The sequence below is a fragment of the Carcharodon carcharias genome, chromosome 4 (genome assembly GCF_017639515.1).
Source record: "Carcharodon carcharias isolate sCarCar2 chromosome 4, sCarCar2.pri, whole genome shotgun sequence".
Lineage (NCBI taxonomy): Eukaryota > Metazoa > Chordata > Chondrichthyes > Lamniformes > Lamnidae > Carcharodon > Carcharodon carcharias.
In genome coordinates, this window is record NC_054470.1 from 128320338 (window position 1) to 128339469 (window position 19132).

The following is a 19132-nucleotide window of genomic DNA, read 5'->3' on the forward strand; positions in this document are numbered from 1 at the left end:
CCCACTGAGTTTTTCTGGCATTTTCTGTTTTTATTTTAGATATCCAGCATCCACAGTATTTTGCTTTTATCTAGAATGTGAGAGGCTGGCCATGAGTGCATTTGAATTGCCAAGTCTAGAAGTAACAAAGGCATGAATGAGAGTTTCAGCAGTACATGAGCTGAGACAAGGGCGGAGGCATGCGATGGTACAGAGATGGAAAAAGATTGTCTTTGTTATGGTGCAAATAATGATCGGAAGCTCATCTCGGGGTTAAATATGACACCAATTTTGCGAATAGCCTGGATGAGCCCCAGACAGTTACCAGGGAGAAGAATGGAGTCAATGGGCTAGCAAAAGGAGTTTGTGGAGGGTACCGAAGACATTGGGCTGAATTTTCTACGCCGCTGGGAGCAAATTTGTGAAATAGCACATCAGGTCAGCTTCTTGACATGTTCCAGCGAGTAGCCAATTAGCCCATCAATAGGCCAATTGGAAGGTATTGATGGTGCCGCCATGAACTTCCCAACAGCAGTGCCCTCCCCGCTGAGTCTAGAGCCCAGCAGACAATTGGGCATAGCCTCCCGGTAGCATGGCAGAGGGCAATCAACACCGCTACTCGATCAAATTAGGACAGATCTGCTGGGAGGCAACGGCCACCTTCCCGCTGCAAGCTATCCCGTGGAGGGGCTTCACCCTCCATATATACGACCCAACAACAGTGACCATGTGTGTTTTATTATTTTTACCAATGCTGCAGAGTGTGTCTTGATTTTGAGGCAATCTCCTGGTCTTCCCCACCTCAGCAACACCTACCTTCCTCCATGCAACTGCCTGCCAGACTGCTGTGGGCCCTCTCATTGGGCCTCCTGCTTCTCTGTTCCACCCATTGTCCTTAATTGGACGGGGCTCCCGGATAAGGCTTCTTCATTGATCACATCCAGGAAGATCGCAACCAACTTCCTGCCATAGCCACTTCTAGGTTCCCAACCCGGGATTGAGGCCAACGTTGGGATCACACCCAAACCAAGAAAATTCAGCCAATACCTTCAGTCTTCCCAATATTTAATTGGAGGAAATTTCTGCTCACCGAAAAGCAGTCTGACAACTTGGAGGCAGTGAAGGGGTTGAGAGGTTGTGGTGGTAGAGCTGTGTCATCCTTGTACATGTGAAAGATAACACAATGCTTTCAGATGATATCACTTAGGCGCAGCATGGAGATGCAAAATCGGGGGCCAAGGCTATCCCCAGACAAGATGCAGCAGTGGGAAGAGAAACTATTGTAGGTGATTCTCTGACTCCAATTATGTAGATAATGCAACCAGGTGAGCACAGAACCACCCAGCTTCAGATGATGGTGTGATCAACTGTGTCAAAGGACAGAGAGGGATACCCTCCGAGGTGGATGCCATTTGTGACTTTGACAAAAGATGTCCGATTCTGTGGCAGTGATGGAAATTTAATTGAAGAGATTTAACCATGGAGTTCTGGGGAAAATGGGCACAGATTTGGGAGGTGACAACATGTTCAAGGGCTTTGGAAAGTAAATGGAGGTTGGTGATGAGGTGATGGTTGGCAAGATTGGAGGGGTCAAGGATTTTTTATAGAGGGGGAGATGATGGCAGATTTGAAGGAGAGAGGAGCAGAAGCTGAGGAGAAGGAACAGTTAACAATACCAACTAACATGGGAGCCAGAAAGGGAAGAGAACAAAAGATGGTTCTCATGGACAAGATGAGCTTAGAAAGGGCAAGAGAGGAGATCAGCGAGAAACTAGTCCAGGGCTAGGCAGGAGGGATCCAGAGGAGAAGTTGACCCAGTGAGCCAAGAAAGGGAGGGAAGTGGTAGAGGCAGTTGATTTAAATGGTCTTGATCTTGGCGATAAAGAAATCCGTGAATTTGTTATTGGATGTGAGGTGGACTTCTACTTGGAACTTGGTCACGGCAGGAGGCTCACAGGACGGCAGCGGAAACACTTTAGGGAAGCTTCCCTGAAGATGTCAAACATTCCCACCGACTCACGGGAGTCCTTGGCTTGTGACAGACCAAAATGGAGATGGCTCACCCAAGAAGACACTGAACACATCAAATGACTTCATCGGGAACATAGAGGCAAAATCAAGTCATTGGAAAGAGCACACAACCCTCCAAACACCCAATCCTTCAAGTATCACTGGTCCTGCCTGCGGCAGAGTCTGCTGATCGTGCGTTGGACTTATTAACTATCTCAGAACCCATTGAACTGGATTAGAAGCAAATAATTCTCCATCCCGAGGGATTGTCTAAAAAGAAGAAGGAGGTGGAGGAGACAGGGGAGAGGTGGTTTAAGAAGACAGCTTGTAGTAGAGAAAAGAAGCTGGAGGTTATCTTTGCATTCTGGGATGAATAGAGGGCAGTTTTTGCAGACAAGACCAGGATCTGATTTTGCTTTATGTGGTCCGGCCTGAACTCACAATAAATTACTAAACCACGAAATCCATTTAATGGAGCAGAGATGAAAGGCTTCCCAAGGGGAACAGACAGGGGGAGAGAGAGTAAAGGTTTTAATGGTGACGAAGGTAAAAGTGAAGGTGGGAATGCAGCTGGGCAGATAGGAAGGAAGCTATAGAAATGTCATGACGATTGGAGGGCAAAGTCTAGACAGTTGAGATTTTGAAAGTGAAAAGTTAAGGAGAATGGGAAAACAGTACAGTGGGACTAAGTGGATTGATTATTCAGCCAGCCAGCAGAGAAACAATGGACGGGATCTTGTGGAGGTGACACGGGTCTTGGCCGCCAGCAGGAGAGACGCGACCTCCACATCACCTCTTTTCAAGGAGGCCCCCCGCATCCTGTTCTTAACAGGCCAGCAGCGGGCCTTCTCCCAAGATCAAAGACCCAAGGGCCAAAAGTCCTCCTGCCTGCCAAGAGCCGCTAGCCAGTTAGCGGCCGGCAATCCTTCATGCTCAGCGTCATCAAAGAGGAGAGTGCTACACCCAGCCAAGGCCTCGGATCAACAAGGGACCCAGGCACAGGTGAGTAATGGTAGAAGAGGGTCGTGGGGTGGGTGTTGAAGTGGGTGGGGTGGGGGTTAGGGGATGAAGGGTTGACAGCAAGGACAGAGGGTGGCTTTCAGTGGGCCCCCCATCCCCTCCTGATGCCAGGTCTCTCAATCAGGCACCAAGTGCTTTTCAAAGAGGGCCCCCACCCCCAGGAGCCCTCAAGCAAGCACACCAGTGTTTGCCTGTCTTGCTCCCCACAGGACATTAATTGCCCACTTAAGGGCCTCAATTAGCTAAAGACCTGGAAGGCCCTCCATGGGGTGGAGATGGGAAAGCACCCAAGGACTTCACCCACCACCCTCCCACTCAATTAACTGCCCCCACACAACAAAACTCATCATGGGGGAGGGCACAAGGTACCGCTCAATGGGTCCAATGATTATATTCTATATCCAAAGACATGGCTACCAGGAGGCTAACTGCCTTCAGTCAACCTCACCCTGTCATCCTCTCATCACCCTGTCACCCTTAAGGCATGTCACAATTTAAGCATATATCTTTTGAACAATTATAGGCAAAATAGCTTCTCAACTCAACAATATAACATTAGTTATAACAAAATAACTACTCCCCCTCCTGGTGCCCATGTCATTATTAATGATTCTCTGTCCCCAGGTTCTGTCCCTCTTTCCTTTAGATCTGTCTTCAGCACCCCCTCTCAAAAAACCCTTGACCCAATTGTCCTTGCAAACTTGTTCCCCATCTCCAGCTTGCCTTTCCTCTCCAAAGTCCTTGAATGTGCTGTTGCCTTCCAAATCCATGCCCATCTTTCTCAGAACTCCATGTTTGAATGCCTCCATCCCAGGTTTCTGCTCCTGCCATTGTACCAAAATGGCTCTTACCAAAGTTACAAATGACATCCTACATGATTGTGACAAAGGCAAACCATTCCTCCTCATCCTTCTTAAGACGCCTTCAACCTCTGACATGGTGGACCACACTATTCTCCTCCAACACCTCTCCACTGTCATCCAACTGGATGGGACTGAATTCGCCTGATTCGATTCTTATCTATTGGCTATAGCCAGGGAATCACTTGCAATGACTTCTCTTCTTGCTTCCACACTATTACCTCTCATGCCCCACATGCTCCCCCAACCCCCAAGGATTTCTCCTTGCTTCTCTCCTATTTCTATTCACATGCTGCCCTTCAGCAACATCATCCAAAGGCACATTGTCAGTTTCCACACGTACGTTGATGACAATCAGCTCTAAGTCACCAATACCTCTCTTAACTCCTCCACTGTTGCTAAATTATCAGTCTGCTTATTCAACATCCTGTACAGGATGAACAAAAATTCTCTACAGTGAAATATAAGGAAAATTGAAGCCATTATTTAGGATCTCTGCTGCAAAGTCCATTCCTTAGCTATCAGTTCCATCCCACTCCCTGACAGCAGTCTGAAATTAAACCAACCTGTTCTCAACCTAGGACCTGGGTGGAGACAGGTTAGTCTTAATGTTACATCACTTTGATCACATCCCTCTGGTGAGGGTTGGTAATGGACAATAATCTCCTACCTAACCACTGCCTGCCTTGAGACCATCCTGCTCAGAGCTGTGCCATCCCATAAGATGCTCACGGCTGACAGCTTGACTTCATTTCATGTTAGCCTTGCCAGAATACATACTGGATCCAAGAGCTGCTCACCACTTTTCACCTGCTGGCCTCTCTGGTGACCGTCAGCTATGCCTCCTTTGTTTGCTTGGCAGGCGTTTGCCTGTTACTCTCAGGAAACAAAATGTTGTGCCTGGCTCAGATGACCTCTGTCATGACCTCCAGGGCGGTGTCGGAGAATCTTGAGGCCACCCTGCCCCAACAGGCTGCCATGTTACTGCTCTGAAAGCCAGTTCCCTCAGGATTGACTCAGGCTGCTTGCCTTTGAATGCAGGCAGGTGCCCTTTAAATGGAACCCACTCCTTCTAACACCTGCCACCTTCTCATGCCTGCAATCTGTCATTGAACAGATATCACGGAGGCTATTGACTAATTAGCCTGCCCCAAAATGCTGCGTTTAGCGTACTCCAAACCTGTACAGGGTCAGGACCTAAAAGTGGCCCTGATGTTGGGGTATCGCCAAGATCGGAAAAATTCAGCCCCAAACAGATTATCTGGCCATTATCACTGTTGTTTGTGGGAGCTTGCTGTCCACAAATTAGCTGCCGCATTTGCTATATTACGACAATGACTAGATGCCAAAATAGTACTTCATTGGCTGTAAAGCACTTTGGGACATCTGCTGAGCATTATGTAAATGCAAATACTTTTCATTTGCAGATAAATGGATGTAGATAAGACCATAAGACATAGGAGCAGAAATTAGGCCATTCAGCCCATCGAGTCTGCTCCACCATTCTATCATGGCTGATAAGTTTCTCAACCCCATTCTCCTGCCTTCTCCCCGTAACCTTTGATCCCTTTATCAAGAACCTATCTATCTCGGTCTTAAATACATTCAATGACCTGGCCTCCACAGCCTTCTGTGGCAATGAATTCCATAGATTCACCACTCTCTGGCTAAAGAAGTTTTTTCTCATCTCTGTTCTAAAAGATCTTCCTTTTACTCTGAGGCTGTGCCCTCGGGTCCTAGTCTCTCCTACTAATGGAAACATCTTCCCCACATCCACTCTATCTAGGCCTTTCAGTATTCTGTAAGTTTCAATCAGATCCCTCCTCCTCCTTCTAAACTCCATCGAGTATAGACCCAGAGTCCTCAAACATTCCTCATATGTTAAGCCTTTCATTCCTGGGATTGTTCTCGTGAACCTCCTCCGGACCCTCTCTAGGGCCAGCACATCCTTCCTTAAATACGGGGCCCAAAATTGCTCACAATATTCTAAATGTGGTCTGACCAGAACCTTATAAAGCTTCAGCAGCACATCCCTGCTTTTATATTCTAGTCCTCTCGAAATAAAGGCCAACATTGCATTTGCCTTCCTAACTACCGACTCAACCTGAAAGTTAACCTTAAGAGAATCCTGGACTAGGACTTCCAAGTCCCTTTGCATTCCAGATTTCTGAATTCTCTCCCCATTTAGTAAATAGTCTATGCCTCTATTCTTTCTACCAAAGTGCATGACCTCATACTTCCCCACGTTGTATTCCATTTGCCACTTCTTTGCCCATTCTCCTAACCTGTCCAAATCCTTCTGCAGCCTCCCCACCTCCTCAATACTACCTGTCCCTCCACCTATCTTTGTATCATCTGGAAACTTAGTCAGGATGCCCCTCAGTTCCTTCATCTAGATCATTAATGTATAAAATCAAAAGTTGTGGTCCCAACACTGACCCCTGCAGAACTCCACAAGTCACCGGCCGCCATCCTGAGAAGGACCCCCTTATCCCCACTCTCTGCCTCCTGCCAGACAACCAATCTTCTATCCATGCTAGTACCTTGCCTCTAACACCATGGGCTCTTATCTTACTGAGCAGCCTCCTGTGCAGCACCTTGTCAAAGGCCTTCTGGAAGTCCAAGCAGGTAACATCCATTGGCTCTCCTTTGTCTAACCTACTCGTTAGCTCCTCAAAGAATTCTAACAGATTTGTCAGGCATGACCTCCCCTTTATGAAACCATGCTGACTTTGCCCTATTTTACCATGCACTTCCAAGTATTCTGAAATCTCATTCTTAATAATGGACTCTAAAATCTTACCAATGACCGATGTCAGGCTAATCGGCCTGTAATTTCCCGTCTTTTGCCTCACTCCCTTCTTAAACAGTGGGGTTACATTAGCAATTTTCCAGTCCTCTGGGACCCTCCCTGACTCCAGTGATTCCTGAAAGATCACCACTAACACCTCCACTATCTCTTCAGCTATCTCCTTCAGAACTCTGGGGTGTAATCCATCTGGTCCAGGTGATTTATCCACCTTCAGACCTTTTAGTTTTCCTAGCACCTTCTCCTTGGTAATGGCCACCATACTCACCTCTGCCTCCCGACTCTCTTGAACTTTGGGGATGATACTCCTGTCTTCCACTTTGAAGACTGATGCAAAGTACCTATTCAGTTCCTCCACCATTTCTTTGTTCCCCACTACTACTTCTCCAGCGTCATTTTCCAGCGGCCCAATGTCCACTTTTGCCTCTCTCTTATCCTTTATATATCTAAAAACACTCTTGCAATCTTATATTACTGGCTAGTTTACCCTCATGTTTATTCTTCTTCCTCCTTATTTCTTTTTTAGTTGTCCTCTGTTGGTCTTTGTAGGCTTCCCAATCCCCTGATTTCACCTCACATGCTCTTCGCCTCACATAGTTCTCCAAATTTGGATAGCTTTACTTCTTGTCAGGACCAGATCATTTCTAGCAGAGGACCTGGTAATGCTAGGAATATAAAACAGAGCTTGCTAAGGCACTGGGTTGGTTCTGTGTGTATGACTGTGGATGTCTAGAGGGCATTAGAATGCTGGATGAAGCATGTTCATTGATTATTCTCTGGCTTCCTTTCAAATGGCAGCTGGGGTTGTTTTCACAGGATTGACCAAATTGAGTGTGTGCATGGAACCACCTCCTGGTCATTCCCAATGCCAGGTGCAGCCTTATTGGAAATGTTCCATTGGTTAATTGTCCAAATGTCTTGAGGGGATTATTGGCCAGATTGCATTATAGCTGAACAGTTCATCTTGTTGCTGTTACCATAGATTGCAGCATATAGGTCGATCTTTGAAGCCTCCAAAAATGGGAGGGTCTACTTATATGCTGAGTATAAAATGTGAACCGCTGGTGTGTGTGATTGCCATTTTGACATGCAAAAAAAAAACACTGGTAATTCATATTTTTACTCGCTCATGAGATGGGACATGTAGGCGTTGCTGGTCAGGCCAGCATTTATTACCCATCCCTAGTTGCCCTAGTTCAGAGGGCAGTAAGAGTCGACAACATTCAATTCATATTGAATTAATGTACCACAGTTTAATGAACGAAGTAATTCTACAAATATACATTTAACCACAATCAAAAGCATTTTTTAAAAAAGTCAAATTCAGGCTATGACATAATTGTAAGGATCAGGTGTTTTGGTTTCAAAATCATCCCTTCACAACAAATCACCTTCATCTCCATCCATTCAATTGGACATTCTGCATTGTTGGACCGATCTGATGATAGTTTGTGCACCAATCCCAGCCAACGCTTCAATGGTGAAGCCACACAAAACATCAAGCAGGGTAGCACACATATTTCCGCTCTTTGTGAAGGTTTTTTCTCCTTCAATCATCCACCTATACCATTCAGCACGGTATGACTTGTTGAGGCACACATCCAAAGATTGAACCTTAGATCCCCTGGTATAACTGCAATGTGGGTACTGTGTCTTTGTATGCGCCTCTTGATCTCATCAGTTCTCTGGGGCAGAATTTTTCAGTCTGTGAGCGGGGTAGGGGCCGACACTCCAATGCATAAAATGACGCATGATGATGTCGGGCTTGCGTCCTGAAGTCATTGCACAGTCCCATGATATATCGTTCTGTGGGCACGCGCCTGAGTCGGCTACGCGCCTGCCGTTATGTAAACAGCTTATTAAGTCCATTAAGAAATTAATTGAAGTATTTGCTAATGCTGCCCATCCAACCTTAAGGTTGGTGGGCAGGCGAAAAGGCCAAGCGGCCTTCGTGTTTTTTAGGAAACCTCATCCACGAGCGGGGTGAAGTTTCCTAAAGCTTTTATTAAATAAATTAAAAATTTTCATGAAAATAAAAACATGTCCCATCTCATGTGTGAAAGAGCACTGGCCCCGACTTCCCCCCCTCCCCCCACCCGCATAGGTAGTGCTGAGCGCTACCAGTCGCATTTTAAACAAGGCAGGCCTTAATTGGCCCACCCGCATAAAATGGCAGCGCGCAGCCGATTGCAGGCGGCATTCGGCTCCGCAACTGCCCCTGTCCGCTCCTTCTGAGCCCGCCCACCGCCTGAAAAATTCAGGTCATGGAATCTGAATGTGTCCCACACTAATAAGCTACGCTCTTTGCATAGGCCACCGGCATGCCTATTCCACACGTTGATCCACAACTTCACTCCATCATCTTCCATCCAACCTTTGTCATGGAAATGCACAAGAATTCCATTAGGGAAATTGATTTTCAGCATGGTTTTACGTTTGAACATTACCATAGGCTTTAATTTCATTCTGTCGGCCATGCAGGCTAGAAACATCATGAATTGTGTCTTCTCATGTCCTGTGGTTTTCACTAGAACTGTTTTTGAATCTTTCCACTCCACAGTTCGGTTGCTAAGCGTATCAAAATTCATGGGCACTTCATCCATGTTGCCGATATGGTATATTGGGTACATATGTTTTTGCCGCTATCTGATGGTGAATTGCTAGAAACTGGTGATATTGGCATCAAGGTATTTTGGAAACTTCTGAGCGACCTTGGTTTCCTGCCACAACACAAAACCTTTTTGTTCAATAAAGCGGCTACACCAACTAGCTGTTGTCCTGAAATCTTTGCTGGACTAAGGGTTTGATTTGATCCACTCAAGTGCGTATATACGCATTGAATTTCTGGTGGTGATTTTCAAGGACACGTTCCAATACATGCTTCTCAAGATCAGGGCAGTGGCTGGTCCCTATTTTCATGGCACATCTAGTCTTGAGCATCTTCTTCAGAGCAGATTCTTTCTTCTTGCACCATTCTTGAACCGGCTTTTCATTAGCACCAAATTCCCTTACTGCAACTGTTATTTGACGAGTTAGCAAATGTTATGGCTTTTGGCTTGAAATCTTTCATTTTGCTGGAAGAAAGGGGAGTTATCCTCATTCATTTTGTTGGAAGATGCATTTCTCTTTGTCGTTTGATATCTGCGGTCTGCTCTTTGTAAGCGTGTCTTAAACTCCCACACTTCTTGCACCCAGTTATAAGATACTGGCAACTAAAACTTGCATTTGTGGGGTGAAAAATTGGGGCTGACTACTAATGTGAGTATAGCATGTCATGGCTGCAAAAAGGTGGTCGACTTACACACCAAATAATGCAAAAACATGATTTTTGCGGATGGGAAAATGGTGTCAACTTATATGCCACAATCTACAGTAAGTGCAAAAACTCTTCAACCCTTCAAGTGGAAAGCTAAGTTGTATTCAGTGTCTTGATGATAATAAACTGCATAAGCATGCAGTTTGGTCTGAGATTTATCAAAGCCAGTTATGGCTTCTGTACCTTCCAAGACCACTTATTTTTAGATACATTAAAAAACTGTTGAAATGTATATGGTGGCATGCTTTACACAAACAGTGTTCTTAAGCAGTTACTGTTAGGCATTGTTTTTGAAACATTTTTAAAATTCTTTTTTGCCTTCGTTTTATATCATTAGAAGAACCATAATGCTGGAAAGTACTTCAAAAATACTATTGAGTTGAAATGAGTTTTGCCTAAGAGATGTAGAGGTTGGGGAGGGAGCCTAGGGGCTAAAGGCATAACCACCGATGGTGGGACAAAGGATGTGAGGGATGCAAAAGGGTCCCAAGGTTGGAGGAATGCAGAGTTCTTGGAGGGTTTTGGGTTGGAGGAGGTTACAAGAGGGCCAAGGCTGTGGAAGGATTTGAACACAAGGATGAGAAATATAAAATTGAGGTGTTGGTGGACTAGGAGCCACTGTAGATCAGCAAGCACAGAAATTATGGGTAAGTGATATTTGGTGTGGGATAAAAAATGAGCAGCAGAGTTTTGGATGAGCTGGGTTTATAGAGGGTGGAAGATAGTAATAATAATAAAGGGAATTCTTGTTAGAAATTGTACCAGCAGTTTCCTGTTACTGAAAAACAAACCTTTCTCATTTGTATACCCAAAAATTGTTGCCAATGGGCAACGTGTGTTTTGCCTCTGTTTACTGTAATTATCATTTTGTCGAGACCAACACTGCATGAGGTTCTGAAAAATGCTTACGATCTTTCACTGATTAAATCGTGTTGAAATCCCTTAACGTCCTGGGGCGTGGTGTGTGTACCTACTGTTGTGTTCTATTGATTAAAATTAAAATCATCAGAAAATGATAAAAATCTTGAAGATTCTGCTGATTCTCAAAATCTGGTGAAACATCCATTCAAGTTTATTTCAGTCTGTGACAGAGGGAATGCTTTCAGAGCAGAACAATGAAAGCAACTTTACTAATTGTATTCATTTTCTTATGATCCTGCAATAGAGACCCAGTAAATAATATATAATCCACTCAGCTACCTCCAGGTTTGATTGGAAGAAACCCACAAGCTCTTGATCCAATATCAAGTTCTCCAATTGTAGACAATACCTGGGTGACTTCTTTGAACTTGTAAACCTGAATATTAACAGAGGGAATTATTGAGAAAGTGGCAAGCTTTGTGATATCTTTATGAAGCACTTTACTTTCGTTAACAGGGGAGACAATAGAGGATGCTGTTCGAAGAGAGGTTGCAGAAGAAACTGCAGTCAAGGTTGGGCATGTTCAATATGTTTCCAGTCAACCCTGGCCAATGCCTTCGTCTCTAATGATTGGTTGCCAAGCTGTTGCAGTAACAACAGAAATTATTGTGGACAAAGAGGAAATTATAGATGCCCGCTGGTTCAGTCGGCAGCAGGTAGGGCAAACTATTAAGATTCTTGGGCTACAACTAGTTTATCTGATGCTGTGATTTTTGTTCCTAACTGTGTGAAGTAATAAAATATAATCTGAGAACGTAAACCAATTTCTTCCACAACCTGTACACGTTTGACACTGTCATTGGCTCTTTCACCCTTAAGTATCCTGAGGTAAGTGGATAATCTGAAATAAAACTTCAGGAAAGACAAAATTCTCTAACATTCCTTCTCAAACTCAAGGCAACCCAATTAAGTTCTAGGTCAGTTGGTGCAACTTGACAAAGTTTTGGATGTGGTGGACTCAGCCCACTCATCACAAATAACTTGTACTAACTCAATAAGTGCCACTGACCATAATAGATAAAAACAAAAAAACTGTGGATGCTGGAAATCCAAAACAAAAAACAGGAACAGAAATACCTGGAAAAACTCAGCAGGTTTGGGTGCATCGGCGGAGAAGAGTACAGTTGATGTTTCGATTCCTTATGAACTGTTGAAGGGTCATGAGGACTCGAAACATCAACTATACTCTTCTCCGCCAATGCTGCCAGACCTGCTGAGTTCTTCCAGGTATTTCTGTTTTTGTGTAGTGCCACTGACCAGTTTACCTATGCAACAACTGTTGGGTTCCAAGCTTCAGCAGCCCTCTTTCTTGCTTTGACTTTAAAAACTTGATCAGGTTAATTTTCCAAGCCTGGGCTTACAATCATCTAAACAAAAATAAGCAGTTGGATTTCACTAACTCCATCAGCAATGTAAGAACTAATTATAAATGAAAACAGAAAATGCTGGAAATACTCAGAAGGCCGTGCACCATCAGTGGAGAGAGAAACAGAGTTAATGTTTCAGGTCTGTGACCTTTCATCAAAACTGGGAAAAGTTAGAAATATAATCGGTTTTAAGCAAGTGAAAGGGGGGAAAGTAGAAAAAGAACAAAGGGAAAGCCAGTTATAAGGTGGAAAACTTGGGAGATTAAATGGCAAAAGAGTTGGTGGTGCAGGACCAGAGTGGCACTGCGACAAGTAAAGAAAGAAGACATGTCCAGAGGAGGTGTGAATGGCAGACTGAAACAACTGCCTTTCAAACGCAAAAGTAAGGGGAAAAAACGAGACCAAAACCGAAAAAAAATAGGAAACAAATGGAGGAAGAGGTTATGATTTGAAATTGTTGAACTCATTGTTGAGTCCTGAAGGCTGTAAAGTGATTAATGAAAAGATTGAGGTGCTGTTCCTTGAGTTTATATTGGATCACAGAATGGTTACAGCCCAGAAGTCGGTTTGATAAACCAACTTATACTTTCTCAGATCATATTTTATTATTTCACCCAGCTAGGAACAAAAAACATTTGGCCTATTATGAATGTGTTGGCCCTCTGAAGGAACAGTTTGCCAAGTGACTTTTCCCCGTAGCCCTGCACATTCTTCCTTTTCAGATAACCTTGACTGAGCTTCATTGGAACACAGCAGGTGGCCATGGACAGGGAGGTCAGCATTAGAGCAAGGTAGAGAATTAAAACGATTGGCAACTGGAAGCTCAGGGTCATGTTTTGTGGACTGAATGGAGGTGTTCCGTAAAGTCACCCAAATAAAAACAGACAATGCTGGAAAAACTCAGCAGGTCTGGCATCATCTGTGGAGAGAGAAACAGAGTCTGTATGATTCTTCTACAGAGCTAAAGAGGTGTAGAAATGTGATGGAGATTATACTGTTTAAGTGGCGGGGGGGGTGGTGGAGCAAGATGGAAGGTCAGGGATAGGCTGGAGTTAAGGAGAGATTGACAAAGGTGTCATGGGCACAAGACAAAGGGAGTGTTAATGGTAGTGGTCAAGGCTAAAGAAGGTGCATAAGATAGTGGCATAAAGGTAAGATAGTAGAATGTGTCAATAGAAGAACAAGGGTCAGCGCTCTGTGAAAGAACAACATGGAAACAAGTGACTGATGGCCCTGTTGCAGGGGATGGTTGGGGGCAAAGGATAAAAATTGAATAAATGAATGAAAATAAATATTTTTTTTTAATTTAATAAAAATTATTTCTTTTAAATTGGATTAAAGAAGGAGTAAAGATGGAGGAGAGAGTTCATGGTCTGAAGTTGTTAAATTCAATGTTAAGTCTAGAAAGCTGTAAAGTGCCTAATCGGAAAATGAGGTGCTGTTCCTCCAGTTTGCGTTGGGCTTCACTGGAACATTGCAGCAGGCCAAGGAAGGACATATGGGCATGAGAGCAGGATGATGTATTGAAATAGAAAGCAACAGGAAGGTCTGGGTCATGCTTGCGGACTGAACGAAGGTGTTCTGCGTTTAGTCTCCCCAATGTAGAGGAGGCCGCATTGGGAGCAGCAAGTACAGTAGACCAAATTGAGGGAGGTATAATTGAAGCGCTGCTTCACCCGAAAGGCATGTTTCAGGCCTTGGACGGTGAAGTGGGAGGAAGTAAAGAGGCAGGTATTGCACCATCTGCGATTGTATGGGAAGGTGCCGTGGAAAGGGGATCAGGATTTGGGAGTGAAGGAAGAGTGGACCAGGGTATCACGGAGAGAAAGGTGCCCACGGAATGCCAGTGGGGGGGGAAGGGGTGGGGGGGGGGGTGCAGTTGGCGGTGAGGGGAAGATGTGTTTGGTGGTGGCATCATGCTGGAGTTGGCGGAAGTGGCAGAGGATGATCCTTTGAATATGGAGATGGGTGAGGTGAAAAGTGAGGACAAGGGTGACCCTATCAAAGTTCTGGGAGGGAGGGGAAGGGCGTGAGGGCAGAAGTGTAGAAGATGGGTTAGACACGGTTGAGGACTTTGACAACCACAGTGGGCGGAACCCTCCGTTAGGGAAAAAGAAAGACATGTCAGAAGCGCCGCTTTGGAAGTTGATATCATTTGGAACAGATGTGATGGAGGCAGAGGAACTGAGAGAATGGGATGGAGTCCTTACAGGAAGCAGTGTGTGAGGAGCTGTAGTCGAGGTAGCTGTGGAAGTCAATAGGCTTGTAATGGATATTGGTGGACAGTCTATCACCAGAAATGGAGACAGAGCGGTCAAGGAAGGGAAGGGAAGTGTCGGAGAGGGACTGTGTGAAGGTGAGAGAGGGGTGGAAAGTGGAAGAAAAATTGACAAAAATCTTTCCAGGTCTAGACGGGAGCATGAAGCGACACTGATACAGTCATCGGTGTACATAAAAAAAGAGTTGTGGGACTGAGGAGGACTTGAACAAGGAATGTTCCGCACACCCCACAAAAAAACAGGCACAACTGGGGCCCATGCAGGTACCCCGCTTTCATCAAGCAGTCACCTAATCTGCATTGGTCTCCCATGTAGAGCAGACCGCATCGTGAACAGTGAATAAGAATTCAAAATTGAACTTGTTGCACTCCATTCTCTCAGAGCTAACCCTAACATTATCATCAAACCTGCTGATTAAGGTAATGCTATTGCTGTCTGGCAATCTAACTTCTACCTTAATATGAAAGCAAAAAACTGCAGATGCTGGAAATCCAAAACAAAAACAAAAATAAAAATACCTGGAAAAACTCAGCAGGTCCGACAGCATCTGCGGAGAGGAATACAGTTAATGTTTCGAGTCCATGTGACTCTTCAACTTCTACCTTACACAGGCTGAATGCCAACTTTCCAAAACTTCCCCCTACATCTTTCTGGACTATGACCAAGTTACCAAATATCAAGCCATCATCTCTAGGTGTGTCACTGATCTCATCTCCTCTGGAAATCTTCCCTCCACAGCCTCCAACCTCATTGTACCCCTACCCTGAACAGCTAACATCTATCTCCTTTCCAAGGTACACAAACAGGACTTCCCTTCTATACCTATCATTTCAGCCTGTTCATACCCCTTTGAACTGATTTCTTCCTCCTTGTCCAGTCCTTTCCTTTCTACATCCATGACTCCTCTGATGTCTTCCGCCACTTCAGCAGTTTCCATTTTTCTGGCCCAAACCATCCTCTTCACCATGGATGTCCAATCTCTCGACACCTCCATCCCCCACCAGGACAGACTGAAGGATCTCCACTTCTTCCTTAAATGGAGGCCCAACTAGTTTCCATCCACAATCAGCATCTTCTGCCTGGCTGAGCTTGTTCTCACATTTAACAACTTCTCCTTCAACTCTACTCAAGCCGTTCAAGTAAAAGAAGTTGCCATGAATAACCACATAGGTCCTTTGTATGCCTGCCTTATGATGGGATATGCGGAACATTTCTTGTTCTAATCCTGCTGGGCCCCTCCCTCACAGTCTGCAATGTACCAGAAAAAGAGGTATAAGTGCTGCTTCCTGCAAAATTTCATCAACTTTGCTTACAGCTTTCACCCTTCTCTCACCTTCACATGATCATTCTCCAAATTTATCCTTCCCTTCCTTGACTTCTCTGGGCAGAATCTTCTGCTCTCGCTGGTAAAGAGCTTAGAGGCGGGAAGGACAATTACATAGGCAGTACGGTGGCAAACCTGAACCCCATGGTGTGCATAAGAGGTAAACCTGTACCCACCACTTGTCACTGGGGTTGGGGGGAGGTGTCCCTTGATTAAAGGCACTCAGTGCCTGGTCGAGCGAGTGGACATCAGGAAGGGGGGGGGCCCCACTGGGAGCCACCCCCCTGCCCTTGCTTCCAATCCCTCTGTCCCCTCTCCCCATGACCTCCGCCCCGCAAGTACATCCCCCTCCTTCACGCCCCCTCCCAAACCCCCCACATCACTTAACTGTAGTTTGGGTCCTCCGCATTCCTGGGGCTCTGGGAGTGGTGTCCTTCTGGCAGCAGCACCAGGCAGGACTTAGGCCCCCAGGGATTCTAGGGGAAGGCCCACTGCTGGCTTCATCACAACCTGATTGGTGTTTGGTTAGGTCAGTTTTCTGGATAAGAGGAAACATGGGTCTCTCGCCAGCTCTCCACCCAGCAGGCAAGACCTCAGCAAGATTCCACCTTCTGCCTCCATTTATGGAGATAGGATATCTATGAGTATTCACTATAAGCCCACTGACTTCCACAGCTACCTCAACTACACTTTCTTAAACCTTGCTACTGTAAGAAGTCCACTTCATTCTTCCAGTTTCTCCATCTCCATCCCACCTGTTCTAATGATGCTACCTTCCTCACCAGCAAAAACTTCCAATGTTTTCCTTTTTCCTCAACCAAGGATTTTTCTCCACTGTGGTTGACAGGAGCCATGACCATGGCTGTCCCATTTCCTGCACTTCTGCTCTCACCTCTTCCCCTCCCTCCCAGAACCATGATAGGGCTCCCCTCGTCCTCAACTTGCACCCCACCTGCCTCCGTATTCAACAGGTCATGCTCTGCCATTTCCATTACCTCTAGTGTGATGCCACTACCAAAAGCACCTTTCCCTCCCCTTTCAGCATTCCATAGGCACTATTCCCTCCACGACACCTGGCCCAGTCCTCAATTACCCCCAACACCTCATCCCATTCCCATGGCACCTTCCCATGCAACCTCAGGAGATGCAACACCATCCTTTTACTTCCTCTCTCTTCACCATCCAAGGCCCAAACATTCCTTCCAGGTGAAACAGCGATTTACATGTACCCCTTTCGATTTGGTATACTGTCTTCACTGTTCACAATGTTGTCTACTGTAGGGGAGAACAAACACAGACTGGGTGACCGTTTTCAATTCACCTCAATTCAGTCTACAAGCGTGACCCCTGGGCTTCCAGTCGCCCGTCATTTCAATTCTCCACCTTTCTGTCCTTGGCCTCCTGCATTGTTCCAGTGCAGCTGAACATAAGCATGAGGAACACCATCTCATATTTCAATGGGCACACTACAGCCTCCCGGACTCAAGAGTGAGTTCAACAATTTCAGACTATAATCTCTACCCCCATTTTGTTTCCTATTTCTCTGCACATTTCAGTTTTAGTCTCGTTTTTCCCTATTTTTGCTTTCTGGATGGCAATTGTTCAACATTCTGCTATTCATATCTCTTCTAGACATACCTTCTGTTTCTTTACTTGTCCCAGTGCCACTGCATTTGGCCTGGTATCACCAACTCTTTTGTCATTTAATCTCTCTTGCCTTCCACCCTATCACAGACCTGCCCTTTTGTTCTTTTTCCACCTCTCCTGTTTCACTTGCTTAAAACCAGTTACATTTCTAACTTTTCCCAGTTCTATTGAAAGGTAATCAACCTGAAGCATTTACTTTGTTTTTTTTTCTCAAAAGATGCCGTCTGTCCTGTTGAGTATATCCTGCATTTTCTGTTTTTAGTTTCAGATTTCCAGCATCTGCAGTATTTTGCTCTTATAAAAACAAATTATTTTTCTGTTTCCTTGATTTAATTGCAGACCAGAGCTTAAACTCTATTTGTGACACAGCCCTACTAATTTACTATTTTTCTTTGAAGTTTATAGTAATCTTTATCTCAAATAAACTGATTGTGATTAAATTGTATACAGTCTTGCTTATTACAAAAATGTATGCAATTACAAGTACATAATGAAATTGCAAAGTAGCTTTAATTATTAGAGGCCAAACTAAATTAATGTTATTTCAGCTATTCAAAATGTCATTTGAAAATCAAGTTAATATTTCCAGTTGAAAATTAATTCAGTTTGAAAACTAATGTGTTTTCTTTTGTTTGCTGGTATCGCAGATCGCTGAAATCCTGACACAACATGGTGAGCATCCAATTAGCATTCCACCACAGCAAACTATCGCACATGGACTAATTAAAAATTGGCTTAAAAAGAATGCAAATCTCTGAATTCACCATGATGATAGCATCATTCTGTTGACCTGCAATTAAACCAGCTGATCTGTCAATCTTTGTGAGAAGACCATAACAATATTACCAAAAAGAGAAGACACCATTACTGAAATAACCTTTCACCCACTACAGCGCTGACCCTGAATTTTACCTTTGGCGGGCGTGCCCAATCGGCGGGCCGGAGAGCAGTCAGGAAACAGACCGCCAATCGCAATCAGCCCTTGACCGCAATTTCACTCTGGCTGTCCAATTAACGGCCTGCCAGTGTGAAACACGTGCTGAAATGCTCAGCGCTGCCAGGGTGGGAGTGCGGGCAATGACTTCGGCGTGGGTGAGTGCTGCAAGAAAGCTTCCTGAAGGCAGACAGCTGCCTCAGGGAGCTGCAGACCTGAAAATCATTAAATAAAGGTTTGAAAAGCTGAAAAAAATGTCCATGCATCACAATCAATCATCTGAAAATATAGCTGATAAAAATGCTGCCCATAAATATTTAGTTTTATTTTATTTCATAACAGAAATTTCAACCTGCCCTTGGATGAGGTTTGATGAAAAATGCTAAAGTCCGCCTGGCCGATTCACCCATCTGCTAACTGTAAGGTTGGATGGGCTTCGAAAAATTGGAGACAATTGCACCATTAATAGGCTTAATTGCCCTCTTAATTGTCGGCGGCCGTGCTCCCGACTTCTGCGCACGCCCGCTGACTGAAATATCGTGTGAGCGCACGACGATGTTGGGTCGCTCGCCCGACATCTTCTCGCACGATTTTGCGCCCAATCAGGTCGGGCACGCGGCTGCCTGCAGGACATAAAATTCAGCCCCTGTCGTTTGAAGACTGATT

General features: G+C 44.9%; 1 protein-coding gene across 3 annotated transcripts in view; it reads left to right on the forward strand.

Annotated features, from left to right (window-relative positions):
- nudt12 (nudix (nucleoside diphosphate linked moiety X)-type motif 12) overlaps nucleotides 1-18643 on the forward strand; it is a 51163-nt gene extending 32520 nt beyond the window's left edge. For 2 of the 3 annotated variants that reach the window (XM_041186316.1, XM_041186317.1), the window contains exons 6-7: nucleotides 11372-11571; nucleotides 18180-18643. In XM_041186316.1, the coding sequence (XP_041042250.1) occupies nucleotides 11372-11571; nucleotides 18180-18290 (311 nt within the window). In that variant the 3' untranslated portion in view covers nucleotides 18291-18643. Of the gene's footprint in view, nucleotides 1-11371; nucleotides 11572-18179 lie in introns of those variants that run through there. The other variant, XR_005942831.1, reaches the window with a different exon arrangement.
- The last annotated feature ends 489 nt before the right edge of the window (nucleotides 18644-19132 follow it).